The sequence below is a fragment of the Octopus bimaculoides genome, chromosome 14 (assembly GCF_046866305.1).
Source record: "Octopus bimaculoides isolate indiv1 chromosome 14, ASM4686630v1, whole genome shotgun sequence".
Classification (NCBI taxonomy): Eukaryota; Metazoa; Mollusca; class Cephalopoda; order Octopoda; family Octopodidae; genus Octopus; species Octopus bimaculoides.
This window is the reverse complement of record NC_142941.1, coordinates 4319376-4339230: the sequence shown is the minus strand read 5'-3', so window position 1 is coordinate 4339230 and position 19855 is coordinate 4319376. Positions and strand designations below refer to the sequence as shown.

The 19855-nt window shown below is 37.2% G+C and overlaps 2 protein-coding genes across 7 annotated transcripts in view; both read right to left on the bottom strand.

The window, feature by feature from the left end:
- On the bottom strand, window positions 1-11101 carry LOC149132597 (uncharacterized). 4 transcript variants are annotated; one of them, XM_089363206.1, is made up of 2 exons: window positions 11024-11101; window positions 1-6210 (listed from the first exon to the last, which is right to left on the bottom strand). In XM_089363206.1, the coding sequence occupies exon 2, from the start codon at window positions 5405-5407 to the stop codon at window positions 3716-3718; it is 1692 nt and encodes a 563-aa protein (XP_089219332.1). In that variant the 5' UTR covers window positions 5408-6210; window positions 11024-11101; the 3' UTR covers window positions 1-3715. The 4 variants fall into 4 exon arrangements, with proteins under 4 accessions (XP_089219332.1, XP_089219329.1, XP_089219328.1 ...); XM_089363203.1 differs by lacking the exon at window positions 11024-11101 and adding an exon at window positions 9907-10135; XM_089363202.1 differs by lacking the exon at window positions 11024-11101 and adding an exon at window positions 9422-9705.
- Window positions 11102-17661: 6560 nt separating this feature from the next.
- LOC106870056 (uncharacterized) overlaps window positions 17662-19855 on the bottom strand; it is a 14925-nt gene continuing 12731 nt past the window's right edge. For all 3 annotated transcript variants that reach the window (XM_089363178.1, XM_089363179.1, XM_089363180.1), the window contains exon 2: window positions 17662-19855. This exon is cut by the window's right edge and continues 4936 nt beyond it. In XM_089363178.1, coding sequence (XP_089219304.1) covers window positions 19177-19855 — 679 coding nt within the window. In that variant the 3' untranslated portion in view covers window positions 17662-19176.

The window sequence follows — 19855 nt, the reverse complement described above, 5'->3', positions numbered from 1 at the left end:
TCAACTTTTTTCTTTTCTTTTTTTTTTTTTAAATCAGAATCTGAATTTTAATTTAAATTTCATTTATCGATCTCATTGAAATTTTCAGTCCATTTTATAATTTCAAATCTGCAACATTTTTTCAAACACAGACACAAAAAAAAAAAAAAAGTTTTCATTATTTTTATGAAAATACACAATGTTGATTGTTGAAGTTATAAAAACACATTTGCTGTTGTGAATAGGTTTTATCTTTGTTTTAAATAACGGTCAGAAGATGAGTGTTTAGCTCCAGACAGAACAACTGATAAGTAAAATTCATCTGGATAAGAAGCTAAACCAACTCAACTAACACTCCCTAGAAAACCATATGTGTGTGTGTATATATGTGTATATGGAAAGTGTGTGGTTCAATAATCTGGGTATTTGGTTCACAATTGTTGTTGTGTCCTTGAGCAAGACACTTTATTTCACGTTGCTCCAGTCCACTCAGCTGGCAAAAATGAGTAGTACCTGTATTTCAAAGGGCCAGCCTTGTCCCTCTGAATCACCCTAGGTATGTCTGTCTGTGGAGTGCTCAGCCACTTGCACATTCATTTTCCCAAGCGGGCTGTTCCATTGGTCAGATAAACCGGAACCTTTGTCATTGTAACTGATAGTGCCAACATATGTGTATATATATATATATATATCATCGTTTAACGTCCATCTTCCATGCTAACATGGGTGGGGTGGCACCACAAGAACCAGCCAGGCTGAAGCCTGCACCAGACTTCTGTGACTGTTTTGGCAGGATTTTTACAGCTGGATGCCCTTCCTAACACCAACCACTAGCATATGTGTGTGTAGTGTTTTATTGAAACTGAAAAAACTTCTCAGCTGTCTGACGATTGTTACATGAAACTCTGAGTAACAGCCGTGTAGTCTTTTAAGCTTCAATGAAATTCTTTATCCCATCTTTGGTATTTCAAGAATCATTTTCCCCACTTTGCTTTTCACCTGGAGACTTCCATACATGGGCACAGGTGTGGGAGTGAGCATGTTTATATGAGTGTTGTGGAGGGAAAAACTGGGACAACATGGTTCCGGGTTCAGTCGCACTGCATGGTACCTTGGACAAGTGTCTTCTACTATAGGCTTGGGTTGACCAAAGCCTTGTGAGTAGATTTGGCAGACGGAAACTGAAAGAAGCCCGTCATATATATATATATATATATATGTGTGTATCTTTGTATCTATGACCCACCATCCCTTGACAACTGGTTTGGTGTATTTATGACCTGTAACTTAGCAGTTTGGTAACAGAGACTGATAGAATAATTACCAGGCTTGAAAAAAAAAAAGAAATAGTAATTGGGTCAATTTATTTGACTAAAAATCCTTCTGGGCAGTGCCCCAGCATGGCCACAGTCTAATGACTAAAACAAGTAAAAGAAAAGTATACTGACCATTCACCTGTCAAGTGGCACCTGTTGTCAACCAGTCTGACTGAGACAAGCAACAGAATTATGTACTTGCTTAAGAGCACGCCACATATTGTATGTACTGTCTGTGTATGTATGTGTGTGTATATGTAGGTATGTATATATATATCAGCATTTATGTTTACACCGGTCTAAAATCCACTGATATTCAAGTTGTATCTGTTCATCTCCTGTAACTTAGCAGTTCGACAAGTGGAGAAGGACAAAATAAGTACTAGGGTCAATACGACAGACTAAACCCATAAAGGTGGTGCCCCAGTATGGCCACAGTCCAATGAAGGAAAACAGTAAAAGAATATACAAATGTGTATGTGCAAGCATGTCTTCATACACACGCACACTTTGATATGAGCCAATGCAACAGGCTGACGACTGTAAGGATTCCAGTTCAATTCTAGCTCACAGAAATAAAGGAGTTTTTTCTTTGAGGTTTTTTTTTACTTTTATTCTTAAATTCCAAAGAACTCCTTTTTTTTTTTTAACCCTTTTGTTACTGTATCTTTGTTGAAATATGTCTTTGTTCCAATTAATTTTGAAAATAACAAAGAATTTAGTAAAATAATTGTTTCATTAAGTTATAGTTTGGAACATAAATTGACATGAAATTTCGCTGGTAGGTTTTAACGTAGATCATCTTTAAAATAAGAAGTTTTTATCGTAGAACCAGGTGTAGTTTCGGGTGGGTTTCGTATCAAAAAGGTTAAAATTTGTCTTAAAGAATCTTCTCAATCTTGTCGCTGTTTAACACCAGGCCAGCAATGATTTAGGAAACTAGTGATCAAAGGTGTAAAAGCTTTGATTATCTCATCTTTGCTTTATGGCAAAGTGTAATGAGGACTACATCCTCCAATGTCTCTTTCCCTTTTAAAAGTGCAGGGTGCGTGGAGGAAATTTGGCTGCTATTTCTAGAATTTAGAGTGACCATACTGAGGTTCCACATGCTCTGATATTGAACCAGCAATTGTTTAAGATGGTGGATAAAGAATTAGGATGCTATTTCATTTTATTTTTTTTTTTAGTTTTATTATTATTTTAATAATGAAAATATCTCAAAAAAGAGAAACAGCATACAAGTCAATGGCTTTCACTTCAATTCATATTTGTGTCTATTTGTGTGTGTTGGTTTTTCTCAGGAATCAAAATTGCCTAATTATTTGTACCCCTGTTTCAATCTGTCTCACAAACTGAGTCACTGTTGATACAGGTATTGGAGTTAAGGTCCCAAATGATTTTTTACAGAGAATGGAGATTAAAAAACCAAAATATTCATTAAACAGATTATTGAAATGATGTCTCAAGTTTTTATGTGGACAATTGAATAGCGGTCTTAAATGTTTACACAAATAACTGAACCGAAAATACCAAATTTTTTAAAATGGCTGCTTGAGCCAAGATTCCAAATAGTTAAACAGATGCTTGAGCTAAGACCTCCAAATGTTTTGCTGGCTGCTTGAGCCAAGACCCTAGATGTTTTTAACAGTAGCTTGAGCCAGGATCCTACATGTTTTAAACAGATGCTTGAGCCAAGTCTCCAAATGTTTTTAATGACAGATTGAGCCAAGATCCCCAAATGATTACACAGATGCTTGAGGTCAAGACCACAAATAGTTGAACAGATGCTTGAGCCAAGATTTCAAATGATTATACAGATGTTTGAACTAAGTCTCCGAATGTTTTTAATGGTTTCATGAGCCAAGATCCTTAAATGATTAATACAGATGCTTGAGCCAAGGTCTCAAATATGTCGTTCTGATTCAATGATAGAAATGTTTGAGCTCAAATACTTGATCTGAACTTCTTGTTTTATATATCCACCACTTCTAGCAAGTGTGTAGATATTCATATAGACACTTGTGGTGGTGCATCAATTGTTAAGCGATATGTTTTTGTTTTGTTTATTGTAGTTTAATTCTTTTTTTTTTTAATCCATTTTTCAAAGCTATCATGACTAGGATATCTTTTCCCTTTTTTGTTGGAGCAATCAAATTGTTTTCTTGTTGGCTGCCCTTCCAACCACCAGCTGCTCAACCCCATGAAGTAGTGGGGCAAACACAGCTACATGTCTTGTGCAGGGACACAACACATGAGTTGCACTAAGGTTTGAACTGGTGACCGTATTGTCAACAGTCCACCACCTTGATTCCTCTCACCGCCTCTGCCTCACCCAGACACAGCTCATTCCTTTAATTACTTCAATAATCTTTTCCATATTCCTCTTCTTGCTCTTACTCTTCCTCATCTTCAAACTAGTTTCACTGCATCAATGTCTGAATGTTGTGGACAGCCTCTTGGCTCTCACATTTCCTCTGGCCATAAGTTGGGTTCGATGTGTTTGTCCAGCCTGCATTCCAGCTAGCTGTTATGGCAGCGTTACGTTTCCAGTTATAATTATTCTCAGCAGCTCTTTGCGGCACCATTTGTTGATGGTAGGTGGCTGTGTTCATCGTCGATGTTGCAGTCATGTTCGATGACTGCTGAGATGGTGGTGGAGGCGGTGGTGGTGGTGGTGCCTGCTGCTGTTGCTGTTGCGGCTGTTGCTGCTGTTGTTGCCTCAGTGGTGCATGTTGATGCATCATCTGATGCGAGCAGGCCGACATTGTCGATGGATCTTTCTGGGCAGCTGGTTGCTGTTGTTGTTGTTGTTGCTGCTGCTGCGGGGCCGAAGTAGAATATTTGATTTGCTGTTGTGAATACTGTGTGTTTGTTGTCATAACAGCCTGTTTGTGTATCGCTGCAGTTTGGTTAATCATCTGGGAAGAGTAGGTCCCTGAAGAGGACGAAGCTTGAGGTGAAATCATCGATGGAGGTTTCGGAAGGTTTGGGGCTTGGTTAGCGCCTGACGACGACGAGGTTGAAGTGACTGAAGCTGAAGGCACACTGGTTCCCGACATCCGATCTGCTTTGTGGACATTTTGGTGCTTGTTTAAATGGGACTTTTGGGCAAAGTTCTTGCCACATATTGTACAATGGAATGGTTTCACCCCAGTGTGAGTTCTTTCATGATTCTCCAGTCGGTCCCTTTGGGGAAAAACCTTGTGGCAGTAAGAGCAAGGGAAATGTTTACCTGTGTCAGGGGCCAATAAGTGACGGTTGAGGTAGGCCTTCAGGGTGAAGCCTTTCCGACACACATCACACTTAAAGGGTTTATCTGAGCTGCCTGGCCCAGTTTTGCGTTTGCCCATCTGGTTAAGATGTTGGGGGCAGGTCTTGCTGTGGTTCTCAAAATGATGGAACTGATGATGATGCTGGTGATGCTGGTGTTGATGATGCTGATGTTGGTGCTGATGGTGCTGGTGCTGATGTTGGTGGTGTTGATGCTGGTGTTGATGCTGATGCTGAAGGTGGTGCTGATGTTGTTGGTGATGCTGGTGATGCTGATGGTGGTGATGATGTTGCTGCTGCTGCTGCTGTTGTTGCTGCTGCTGTTGCTGCTGTTGCTGGTGCTGGTGCTGTTGCATGGAATTCATCATCATTGTCATCGCCAGGGTTTTGCGGCGCTTCATGCTCCGGTCGACGGCGTTTGGCGACTTTGTGCCGGTGTGGACGTGTTTGTGAGTGTTCAGGTGCGACTTTTGTGAAAACGACTTGGAGCAAATGTTACAGACAAACGGCTTGACCCCCGTGTGGGTGCGTTCATGTGTTTCGAGGCGGTCCCTCTGAGGAAAGATCTTGCTGCAATAACTACAGGGGAAGTGTTTACCGGGTTCAGGGGCCAACAGGTGTCGATTCAGGTAGGCTTTCAATGTAAATCCTTTACGACAAATTCCACATTTGAAAGGTTTGTCCCGGGACTTGTCCGGCTTCTTGATCAGCTCCATAAAGTTTGTAAATCCATTCTGTGATGCTGTCCCACCGCACGTGTGTACCTCAGCCTGACTATCATTATTAATTCCACAACAATTATTGTTAATCTGCTGTTTGCCCCCACACTGCATCTGGTACATTTTCAGTTTGCTCTTTCACACTATTATTTATATTATAACCGTTATTAATATATTATTACTATTATTATTATTATTATTAATATTATTGCAGCTGTTTCTGTATTCTTTTATTGTAATCATTAATATTATCACCACCACTAGGCTTGGAACATTCCCGACACGTCTTCAGTCTTTCACATTTTATATATCCTGGAATGTTTTAACTCTGATCTGAACACATACCAAACGTGTGCATGTGTGTGTGTGTGTGTGTGTGTGTGTGTGTGTGTGTGTGCTGGCACCACTGCCAAATCTTCGACTCAATATATTCTTATGTTCTTGTAGTCACCTCAATTAATCCCAATTAACAAATGAGAAGATAATGGTAGATATACAGTGCACAGTCCACCTATGGTCAGTCAAACAGGGTACATTCTGATGATTTATCAATAGCCTAAACAAACCAATCACATTATTCTAAAGGTGTAAGTGTCCCCACTATTGTAGGGTTCAAAGGTGTCTATGAAATTTAATATAAAACAAGAAAATTTCCTCTTGTAATAATTAAAAATGTGGAGATGATGAGATATTATGCGTAAGAAGAGTTCAGATCTGGGAATGGATTTGAAAATAATCCTTTGGCTTTTTTTTTTCTCCTCCTTCTTAAAGTTGATAAAGATGAAAGCAATATACACACAAACGGTCGGGTTTGTTGGAGTTAAAAACGGGTGGTTGTTGAGGCAAAACCAAATCAGAAGGTCTCCAATTCTGGGACATCATCTTGTAGCAGAGCATTGGTCAGCTGGATAGACAGACAGGTGAACCTGGGGTAAGATACAAGTTAGAAAAATTATGAGAGATATAAAGGGGAGAGGGGGAGAGAGAGAGAGAGGGAGAGAGAGAGAGAGAGAAAGAGAAAGAGAGGGAGGGACAGAGTGAGAGAGAGAGATAGATGGACAAACACAGAGTGAGAGTGAGAGAGAGAGGTAGAAGGACAAGCAGAATGAGAGAGAGAGGTAGAAGGACAAACAGAATGAGAGAGAGAGAGGTAGAGGGCCAAACACTGTGTGAGAGAAAGAGAGAGAGAGGTACAAACACAGACAGTGAAATGTATATATATACATATTATTTATATTATTATATGACTGAACGCCATGAATCCATCCTCTTCCAAGTAAGTTTTATCTATCATCATCATCATCATCATTGTCGTTTAATGTCTGCTTTTTATGCTGGCATGGGTTGGATGGTTTGACTGAGGACTGGCGAACCAGAAGGCTGCACCAGGCTCCAATCTGATCTGGCAGAGTTTCTACAGCTGGATGCCCTTCCTTTCGCCAACCACTCCGAGTGTGTAGTGGGTGCTTTTACGTGCCACCAGAATGAGGGCCATGCATATGTGTGTGTGTGCTTCCCAACCTCTTAGTTTCAGGTTCAATACCACTGCATGGCACTTGGGGCAAGTGTTCTCTACTATAGCCCTGGGACAACCAAAGTCTTGTGAGAGGATTTGGTAGATGGAAACTAAACGAAGCTAGTCATATATTTGTGTGTGCATGAGTGGTGAGGAGTGATGGCAGGAAGGGCGTCACACTATAAATAATCTGCCTCAAAAATGAAAAGAGAACTACAGAGTCATCCCTCAGTTGCTGAATCTGAGGGATGATTTCTTTGTTTCAAAGGCACATCTCAGAACTCATCTTTCTACAGTTGGTCCAAATGATATCAAGCTCATTCCAGCAGACACACTCATATGCCATATTTGTAGTAAGACCTCTCAGAGCCACACTGGGCTAAAAAGGCATTTAAATTTAAATATCCACAAACCAGACAAGACAAACAACACAGTGCCATTATTTACATTCGACGGATATTTGTCCTCATCTTGTTTCCAACCACCATTAGTTACAGTAAGAACTCAGTATCATGTTGTTTTTCTCTGCCAATAACATCACCGTAATTGGACAGATTTTTGTCTCCCATTGAGGTATAGAAGTCATCAAAATATAACATCTTGATATGGTCTGCTGTTCAGGACAATAACATTGGCCACTGAAACCTGTACTATGTTGAGCAATAATAATGAAGATGGGTGGAATGTGTTCCTAAATTTCCTCTTTGGTTTTGTGCTCAGGCCTATTTTGAGCCTTCCCAAGAGGCAATCTTTAAGTTCTTTCTTCATAGTCCATATTTAGGCTTCCTGAAGAAGCCCTTCTCATTGCTAGCCATTATCTGTTTATTGAGTAAAGGATCTCTTCATTCCATAAGCCTTTCAGGGGTGCAAAATCAGTAGAATATTTCTTGACAAGGAAGACGACAACAACTTCAACTTGTGAAGTGATCAGTGAAAATGTAAACACAAAACACACACACACAAATATATATTCATTCATATATAAACTGAACATGTATACACACACGCGCGCACATAGGTTACTTGGCAACCCTGCTGGTGCCGGTGACATGAAAAAAGCCACCCAGTAAGCACTATAAAGTGGTTGGCGTTAGGAAGGGAATCGGGCCGTGGAAATACTGCCAAAGCTGGAGCACGATGTAGTCCTGCCGTTCGCTGGGCTCTGCCAAACCCTCCAACCCATGTCAGCTTAGAAAACGGACAGATGACGATGATGATGATGACATATATATATACAAACATACATACATGCACATATTTACAAACACACACATAATATAAACACATTATATATATATATATATATATATACATGTATGTATATAATATGTTTACGTACATATATTTACAAATATATATAGACACCCACACAACATATACGATATACGAGTATAAACATGTACAGTACATATGTTTGAGTATATAGCTGTGATTTGCAAAAATATTCGCAACTTTCAAGACAAAATACTGTTTCCTTCACCACAGCCTTTCACTATCTTCCAAGTTACGTTTATAACGGAACATCAGAGAAACACACACACACACACATATATATATATATATATATATATATATATACACACACACACAATCAAATGTATACGTACTGCATTTACATATACAAACGGTATTATAGGTTGTAAATATAGTTATGGTCATGTAACACCACAACAGATATGAAAACAAGAATCTTTGTGTCTACAGAAGACGTGTATATCATATGCATGTAAGGCAAAGTATATTCGACCCACGTATATTACTGGACCCTTTTCTATCCCCCACCCTCTCCATCGCAAGATTACGGACATAACCAGCTTTGGCGGGATTCTACACACATAAATCTCCAATCCCTATATATATACATATATATATACAGAAGCAGTAATTCGTTAAATATTTCATCTTCAATACATATGTACGGATGTATATATATATATACAGAGAGAGAGAGAGAGAGATGTATTAAGTATCAAATACGTGTGTGTGTTGTGTGTATACATATATATTACAAGTTTTAACAAGTCAGAAAGCAACCCCGACCCTATAAATCATTTATATAATAAACAAGAATAGTTCTGATTTCAAAAATCTTTCTCGATGGAGAAGCCACATCAACTGAGATATATATACACACACATATATATATACACGTGTGTGTGTGTGTGTGCTGTGTTGCATGTCCATAACTATACACATACATACACGTATGTATATATATATATGGGGAGAGAAAGAGTGAGAGAGACATAGACATACACACAAACAGAGGAACTGTAGTTTTTCTGAGATCTTTGATCCGAAAAAAAAAGCAGAACTGAAAACATTATTATGGCAGTTAACAAATGTGTCCAACACACACACATATATATATATATAAACATATGAATGTACACACACACACATACACTCATATTTATATATTATACACACACATGAAACCTTGCTCTACCATTCACTCTTTCCCTCTCTTATCTCTCTCTCTCTCTCCATACATATATACATACGTGTGTATATTATATATAAACACACACACACACACACAGAGGCAGAGGAAACAAAACTCAAGGTCTATTGTTTTCTTCACTCACATCATCAGTATATTTATTATTCATCAAACTTACCGTATCACCGTTGCTCCACATGAGTAATAGTAGTAGTAGTAGTAATAGTAGTGGTAGTAGTAGTAACTCACCCTCTCTACAGCGCTCTATCTATCTTTTTTCTCTGCATGTGTACGTTTCTCTCTGTCTATCTTCCTCTCTTTATTTCTCTATTACACATTATTCCTTCTACAATACTCTCTCTCTCTTTGTCACCTCCTCTCTCTCACACACATATTATCTCTCCCTTCCCGTCTCTCACTCTATATTTATATCATTCTCCCTCCTTCTTTCTTACTCTGTCTGTCTGTCTCTCTCTCTCTCTCTCTCTATATATATATATATATATATTTTCTCTCCCCTCTCACTTTCTCTGTATTCTCTCACTCTGTCTCTCTCTCTCTCTCTCTCTATATATATATATATATATATATCTTGCTCTCTCTATATATACATATATAAATCTTCGTCTCTCTCTCTCTCTCCTTCTCCAGTTTCAAACTTACCGTTTCGTAGATGCTCCAGAGTAGTAGTAGTAGTTCAATCTTACCCCTCTCTGTTTATCTATTGCAATCTCTTCTCACTAAATTTCAGTCTTTTCCTCTCGCTTCATGGATGCTCTATGAGGAGTAGTGGTAGTAGGATCTCTCCCCCTGTCTATTTATTATTGTATCAATTGTATACCTCCCTCTTATAACACTTTCTCTCTCTCTCTACATAGATCTGCCACTCTCCCTCTAATTTCAAACTGCACGAAAAAGCGGAACTGGCTCGAAACAAATATAGTGTGTGTGTGTATGAAACTGTATGTGTGAGAGTCAGTAAGTGAGTCATACTGTGTATGCGTGTGTGTGTGTGTTGCCACGGGCCGATAACTTAGTATAGGATAAGTGGACCGATTTGGGTCTTTATGACTTCTGTTCCCTGAAATCTTTTATCAAATTTGCTTAAACTGGAGCCCTACGCCAGAAATACCATCTTTTAATACAAGAATATATTTCATATTTTGCTAAATGCAACGAACTCTCATTCCTTCGGTCATTTATGTATATACTGGCGAATAAAAGTATAGACTCCCTGTTTTGAGTCTATTTTTTCTGTGTCATCTAAAGAACGTATACATTCATATGTGTATTTAAAAAATGGGTGGAAATATTGGCCGAAGTGTACATGTATTTTCCAAATATTTATTTTATATTGATAACTCACTAAATTTTAAAGTATTGTTCTTAAACGATTGTCAATGTAAAAACAAATATAGTGGGGGGATCGAAGTGAACACCAGTCTGAAACAGTACTTTTTTCAAGGGGGACATGCACCGGTTAATGGTAAGGGGACATGTTTATCTCTCTTGCCTGGAGAGTACACGGAATGACTGGCAAAAAATATATTCACAAAAGAGGGAGAAGCAGGGGAGAGTAATTATGATAGTAAGATGGTGGTGGCGAGGAAGAGGTGGTAGCGGCGTTAATATAATGATGTAGAAGGGGCGGCGGCGAGGGACACGATGGAGTGGAGATAGCGGTAGTGATAGTGTTGGTGAAATGGTGGCGAGTGCGGTGTTTAATGATTAAAAAAAAAAATTTTTTTGCCACTGGTGGCGGTAAACTGCAGCCACTAACCTGATAAAGAAATTATTATCTTCCATCTCGCGCGCTCCTCAGTGTGTGCGTACGGCTACTGACGTGCTATAGAGTGTTTGAATGCTGTGTGTGTGTATATATATATATATATATATATATATATATATTAATATTTAACAGAAGTAACAGTGAGTCACAGGCCGAGAGTTTCGTTCATTGACTCTTATCAAACTTGATAAGTGCAAGTGAGTGTGTGTGTGTGTATATATATATATATATATATATATATATATATATAATCTGCTTACGTATATAGCTTGCCGAAACTTCGAAGTTACGGTCAATACTTTTCTTGTGAAAGAATAAATTTGTACATTATCAAAAGAATTGAGTAATCCTCCTGTTTCATGTAAAATTGTTTTTATTACAACATAAACCCACGCATATAAACAACGTATCTATCTTACTGTCTACCATTTGCTTTCGTGTGTCACTTTCACTTTCTCTGAAACTTTAATTGTTGTTTATTTGGCGATCGCGGAAGAATTTTCTGTATTAATATTGTGATGCGACCAGCTGAATTGTCCTCAAAGACACATATTGTGCAATTCAGAATTAATATATTTTGTGTGCTCTTGTGGTTAAAGATCAATGGTTGGGAGTTGTACTAGACTGTTAAGAATTTATTTTTGTGGTTTCTCATTCTATAACCAACCTTAACTTCACCTTATCTACTTGCTGTCTCTATAATTTTTTCTTCTACCGTTAATCATTATTTTTATTTATTTATTCTAATAGACCCTTGAGACTACTGAAAACGACGGTTCGTTGATGTTATATTTGGACACTAGCAAGTTAACGGCTGGAAGGAAAAACTTGAACAGGGCGCCAGGCTGTCTTAACAACATTATAGGCTCCTAGGCAAATCACCTCACTGGGCTCTATAAGTATTTATTGTCAGTGAGTGACAGCACATATGGATCAGAATTGATCCCTTAGAGCCGCAAGTTCCTGCACTCAACCCCACTCTGTGCAATTGCCCTGCCCAGTGTACCCATGCCTTATGACGGTACTGACAGGGTGGGAATTCCAAAAGATAGACGTTTTGGAGAAGAAGGAAGAGAGTACTGAGTAGTGGAACTAGAGGGGGCACACACACTATGGGTGACAAGGATAGATAAATGCGTCTGGTTGAGCAACAAACCAGTTGTGCAGGATGTTCAAATGAACAGGCGTAATCCATTGGGTCCCAATAAACCAATGTCCTCACCTGAATGAGGATCACACAGAATATTTTGTTGAGGGGTTTATATTCCAGAGGTACTATTCTAGGGTAAGCATTACATAGGCACCAAATATGGTACTTAATTTATTGACCCCGAAAGGATGAAAGACCAAGTCGACCTCGGCTGAATTTGAACTCAGACGAAATACCACTAAGCATTTCGCCTGGCATGCTAACGTTTCTGTATAACAAGTATGTTCTAGTGGTGGTGGTCATGGTGGAGGTGGGGAAAACAGACTCAGCCAAAAGAACATTTTTTTTTTTTACCATTCTTTGACATTCTAGCTTTCTAAATAAGATCCTTCATTCCTTCACCAATGATCTTTAATAACATTTTACTCACGTTATTTGTCTTGTTGTTTTTACATTGTGTTATGTCTTCTTTTGCTTTGGCAATGGCATCAAAATTGGTTTAGACCAATCATTTGGCCATAAATTTAGGTTCCATATTTTTATACATAAACACTGTAACAATTTCTCTTTACTCCAGACATGAATGGCGGACATTCTTTTTCTCTCCCTCTTTCTCTAACACAATTTTTACTTTGATTATTATGATTGCATTCTCTTTGATTATTCCCTGTTGTATTCTTGAATAAGCTGCAGCAGTTTTCTTTCCATCTTTCGTACAAACTTTTCCCTTCATAAAGCATATTACCATATTTCTCTTTGATAACATCAATTCTTGGTGCAAATTTTCTTCATATTATCTTCATTGCTTTGTAAAGATCTTTATTAGTGTTTCTTACTCAATTTTTTTCATTCTCATCATAAATTTTCTTGTTCTTTTCCTGCTTCTCTTTCTTTTATCGCATATTGAATTTCATTGCTCAATTGTTTCTTTCATTCTTTACATTCAAATGGTGTCAGATCTCTGAGTTTTTTTAGTCCTTCTTATCTCATGTCTCATCTGTTAACCATTTCAGTCAGTTTTTTTTCTCTTACTTTGATATTTTTCCTGCTATTTATAAAACAATTTTTTAGCTTTATTTCACAGTTCTTCCAGGTCACTCTTTTTCTTTACATTGCCAAAGTTTTTGAAATATTTTTTTTTTATTTTGACATTAGATTCATTTAGAATGTTTGCAAAATTGTATTTTCTTGATGTTTTAATCTTTTTATTGAAATATTATTTAATTATTGTAACAAGTTGATGGTCATTATTGCAATCAGCTGATGAATGTAGTTTAACCTATTTTAACAGACCTTATTTCTACACTTCCATTGTTGTTGGACTATAAATTGGTATTTCTTTTTTTTTTTTTTATGAGGCTTGCAATTAGTCGAAATACAATTGTAAAGTTGCCTATGATATTGGTTACATCATGTTTTAGAAATAAAAATATTTCGATTATCAGAATTCAACAAAAGGGCTTCCCTGATTATTCTCAATGCCCAAACTGAAAATGTCCACAGTTACTGATTTTGTTGTTAGTTTTTCCATCTCCAATCAAAATGAGAACATCTGGTGGAAGAGATTGATTGATTTCTTCGTCAAATACATAACTGAATTGATCTGACACCTCATCATTCACAGCTGTTGTCGGATGATAAAACTGTGAGGATGTGAAGTTCAATGATTTACCTCTAAGTCTCATCAGCTGATTTTTATCCAAACAAGCTCTTAGAAGCAGTTCTATTCAAGATAATACCAGCCTCCTGTTTATAAACTGTTATAACTTTATGAGGAAATTACTATTTTATCATTACCTGTTGCAATGATAAACCCCAACCTCTTTCTATCCATTAATATGGTTTAAGAGGTAGCAGAAAAAATATTGATTTTAAATTTTGGCTTAAGACCAGCAATTTTGGGGAATAAATTGATTATATTGGCTTCAGTGTTCAACTGGTAGTTTTTTATCAATCCTGAAAGGCAAAATCAACCTTGGCGGAATTTGAACTCGGAATGTAAAGACAGACGAAACGCCACTGAGCATTTTGCCGAGTGTGCTAACAATTCAGCCAGCTCACTGTAGAAAAAATATTCTTTTCTGGAAAGCATCCAACCATAAAATGATGCCTCCAATTCCCATCCAAGCCCTACTTGCTTAGAAAATCAGATGTTAAACAAATCAAGGATATGTGAGTATGTGTATTATATATATGTTTATATGTAAGTATATATATTAGGCTGAGGAAAAAGTTTGTGTGCCAAGCTTGTGCTGAACAGTCGCGCCATCAATGCTGAGCAACTTGATCAAGTCTGCGATGTGCTAGTTGAAAAGTACCCAAGACTCGTCATCATCATCATCAGCATTCAATGTCTGTTTTTGCTAGTTTGGGTTGGAGGGTCCAAGAGGGGGTGGCAAGTAAGAGAATCACACCAAGCTCCAGCATCTGCTGTGTCATGGTTACACCAGTTGGGGGCCCTTCCTAAAACCAACCACTTCACAGAGTGTACTGGGTGTATTTTTCTGTGGCACGAGCACCAGTAAAGTTACCAGGTATCTAACAAGACAAGACCCCCCACCCTCTACAGCCGTCATATAAGAGGGGTACACACAACAAAATCAAAAGAACAGGCTATTGTTTTAGTTTTTTTTTTTTTTTGGCTATTTATTTCACACAATCACAGTGTTTTATGTTGAAGTAAATTCACAAAGAATGGTTAGGTTTATTGAAATATTCAAACAGTCTTCTTTAGCTTCTTTTATTGTTATTATTATTATTATTATTATTGTTATTATTATCCTGAAATATCAATAATAATATTTTATAATAATAATAATAATAATAATAATAATAGTAATTCGTTTCATCAAATCCCCAAAGAGGATTACATCTCCCCCTCCCCCTACATACAGGGGTGATGGTGACTGTAAAATGAAACTTAAAGTATGCGTTTGAAGTCTTAGTTACAACACATACTGCATAATATATTTGTACAGATTGGATGTATTTATATAGTTTTAATATATATATATATATATGTATGTATATATATATATATATATATATATATATATATATATATATATATATATATATATATATATATATATATATATATATATGTGTGTGTGTGTATATATATATATATATATATATATATATATATATATATATGTATATATATATATATATATATATTTATATATATATATTTATATATATTTAGGCATACTCTATACACACATACATATATAAATGTGTGGATGTGTATGTACATACACACACACACACACACACGTGCATAGACAAACATATAGACATTCTTTGAAAATCTCTCAAACATAATAATAATGGGTATTTATATATACATACAAAAATACACACACACACACACATATATATATATATATATATATATATAAGTCTATGTGTAAATACACATGCATATACATATGAATATATATACATATATATAGACACACACACACACACACATTTATATATACAAGTGTACGTGTGTAACATATGCACATGTGAATATATATATATATATACGCACAAATACACACTAACATATATATTTATATATATACATATATATATATATATACACACCATAAATGAGGATATGTGTGTGTGTTTAACAACAGAGAATAGAATGAGTCGGATACAAGAAAGAAACACTTTTCTTCATTCATATATATATATATAAATGTATACATACATGTTTATGTATACATACATGCATACATACATATATATATGCATGTATATATACCCTACACACACACATATATATATGTATAAAGTGTTTGAGGTGGTGTACAGATATATATATGTATATATATATACACACACACACATGTATATACATACTGTTTCTTCTATGTTCATTTGTTTCAGAAAGGCTGTTTGTTGTAGCAACACATTGAATTGCACCTTTAATTTAGGGGTCAACAGTACCAGAGTCAGGGTTATTAGCTCTGCACCTTCATCCCACACCTTTTCTCCCATTGAAGAGAAGAAACCCATTGCTGTAGTGAGGAAGTCCTGTTCACTAGGTTGCATGAGAAGTAGGGGTTTGATTGCTACATTGGTCTGAGGTAGGCAAAGAGTCAAAGGGGGGTCCTGCTGGATTCTTCCCTAAAAAAACGAAAAACGACCATTCTTGAATATTGAAAGACCCTTTCGCCTCCAGAGCCTGAATGTAATTTGGTTCTGTCTTGCTGTATATTTGGAGACCTAGTGCTTACCCCAAAAGTAATACTGACAACTGGGTCCCCTTTTGTGACATATTCAGGGAAGAGAAACTGTCATTTTAATTCCCCTTTGATACTATCCTTAAATATAGTTTAGGGAATAAAAAAGCAGACTGTTTTTTTTTTTAGCATATGATACAACAGAGATTTCAAATTTTGGCACAAGGCCTGCAATTTTGCAGGGTGTAAGTTGCCTACATCGACCCCAGCACTCAGCTGGTACTTATAATATTGACCCCGAAAGGATGAAAGGCAAAATCAAGTGGAATTTGAACTCAGAAAATAAAAATGAATGAATGCCACTAAGCATTTTGCACAGTGGGCTTAAGATTGTGTCAGCTTGCCACTTTGTTGCCTTACAATATGACGTCACATATGACATTGTGATGCATTGTGATATGACCGTGTGACATGTGATATGTGGCAGTATGACAATGTGACAATATGATATGTGACACTAAGACAGTGCAATGATGTGATATCACATTGTGATATGATGTGATATGATGATATAACAAATGGCAGTAAGTCATATAACATATGACATTCATGAAGTTGTGGTCTGCTCTGTTGAGGGCAAGGGCCAATAACCTTAGGCCCATGTTGAGGGTGGTGTGATCCTGGTCAATCACAAAGGAAGAGGAAGAATGAGGTAAGGGATGAGTTCTCATTACACAATCAGTGATGATGTAGTGGTGGTCATCCTGTTTATGCAGAAATGGAGGGAGTTAAAATACATAGTCCTTATTTTAAAGATATTACTGAATCTAAAGACCGAAATTATTATTGCGCTACCTTCACCTCTGCTCCAACCAATGGCCAAGGATGTTACAGCTTTGACCATACCATGGGATTTTTTCCCTATTTTTTTTTTTATTACAGGCATAGCATATCTAAGACTACATCATTCAATGTTTCTTTATAAAGAAACAGTAGGCAGTGTTTTGTGAGAAATTTGGTTGTTGTTTCTAGCAGATTAAGTGACCACCTAGAGGTTTCCTTCATTGGCTCATGACTACTGAAGTTACTATTGTTGTCTATTCGACTTTTGGTGAAGGACATTCCAACAATGGCCATCATGTTTTAGTATATCTAAGACTACATCATACAATGTATGCTTCAGTGTTTTAGGGTGGTACTTGGAATTTGAGGACTGTTTCATAGCTATTTCTTGTAGGTTGAATAATCATTGGAGGGATTTAGAGGTGTTCAATGCTGAGATCAATACTGCTGATTGAGTAGTCATTCTCTCCCTCATATACTTCCTAAACTGATCAAGATGTTATGATGCACTTATACAAACTATAACACTGCAAGTTCAATCCCATATACAAGTGCTATTGTGCCTCAGAGGGGCACACGTTACATTGAAAATAAAGGCACAAAGCCTGAAATTTGGGGGCAAGGGACTAGTCAATTACATCGACCCCAGTGTTTCACTGGTACTTAATTTATTGACCTCGAAAGGATGAAAGGCAAAGTCTACCTCGGCGGAATTTGAACTCAGAACAAAGAGGGACAAAATGCCACAAACCATTTTTCCCAACATGCTAATAATAATAATAATAATAGCCGTTTCAAATTTTTGGCACAAGGCCAGAAATTTTTTTAGGGGACGAGAGAGCAAGTCGAATACATAAACCTCAGTATTTGGTTGGTACTTTATTTTATCGACCCCCAAAAGGATGAAAGGCAGAGTTGACCTCAGGAGGATTTGAATCCAGAACATAATGATTTGGAAGAAATGCTGCTAAGCATTTCGTCCAATATGCTAACAATTCTGATAGCTTAGCTCCTTAATAATAATAATAATAATAATAACAGTAATCCTTTCTAATTTTGGCACAAGGCCAGCAATTTTAGTGAGAGGTTGCAGCTTGATTACATTGACCCCTGTAGTTGAGTGGTACTTTATTTTATTGACCCCCAAAAGGATGAAAAGCAAAGTTGACCTTGGTGGGAATTGAACTCAGAACAGAATGATTTGGAAGAAATGCTGCAAAGCATTTTGTCCAACTCTTTGAGGGTTCTGCCAGCTCAGCCCCGACCTTCAGCAGCAATAATAATTATAATATTAGCAATAATAACAAATATCTGATTAATAACAACAAATATTTGATTAATGTTCCTAACGAATGGTAATCTACAAATGAAGGAATTAACTAATTAGAAGAGAAAAAACAAAACAAAAACAAAAACACGCACAAAAAAATAAAAGATGATAACACAACAAAAATAAGTGACCTGTTCAACTCTATTTTGGACAAGGCTCACTTCATTGACAGGGGAGAGGAGACATTTGTAGTCACTGTACATAGGACATACCTAAAATAAAATGGTCCAAGTGGCGAGAGAATATGTCTGTAAGTTATTACATAGTTTCTTCCATGTCTTCGTTCGTTAATGTCATTTGGTGTATGGGGGGAGGGAGCAGGGAGCATTAATTAATTTACACAGTGTTTTCATACAGGGAGTGTCTATTTAATACAGGATTTGTTAATTTTGATAGAGTACTCTGTAATAAGGTGCAATGTTAGCTTTGATGACAGTAACACTCATTGTTTTAATTAGTACAGATAAGGGTGTGCTCGTTAACGTATCTCAAGGGTGTTTAGCCCTGAACGAGGAAGCAGTCATTGATAAAAGGGGGGGGGTTGTCCTTTTTGTGTTTAGTTAATGGAAGAGAGAGTACTCGTTAATGTAGATATATGATCAGTGTTGTTATAGGGAGAACTAATTAATACAGATGTCCTTTACTTTGTTTGTTTTGGACCACAGGAGACACCGCTGGGCACATTTGCTGCCCAACTTGAGCCTAACAAGGGTGGCATGGGGTAACCTCGTGACCAGAGGTAGTTATTTTCCCAAATATGAGGCATGCCATGCAAGTATGATGAAGAAGAAGCTGGTGATGGCTGCGGTCGCACAGGAGGGACTTGTGTATCTCGGTGTGACTCCTGTTGGACCGTTGTACAAGATCTACTATTGTTTTTCAACGAGCTGATTTTCTGTGTGCTAACAATATCCTTGACATGAGCTAAAGAATCACATGACGAAGGAGACGAATTATATACAGTCTTGTCGTTTGTTATGTTCGAGCTGCTTGGCTCCACGGTCTGTTGGGGCAGTTTTGAGTACATCCTGCAGCTGTTCGAGTTGCTGCTTGCTGCTGGACATTTATGGTTTGTTAATGAAACCCTGTGTAAAAACTGCTCCCCACAAATCTGGCAGCTGTAGCGTTTCTCCGCTGGTGTATGAGTTTGTATGTGTACCTTCAACTCACTTTGCTGTGCAAAAACCTCGCCACAAAACTCACAACTAATCTGTTTTGAATGGCTATCCTCTACAATTCCATGGGTTTTCTCGTGAGTTTTCAAGAAAAACTGGTTACAGAAGCCCTTCTTACAAATTCCGCAAAAGTATAGATCTCCG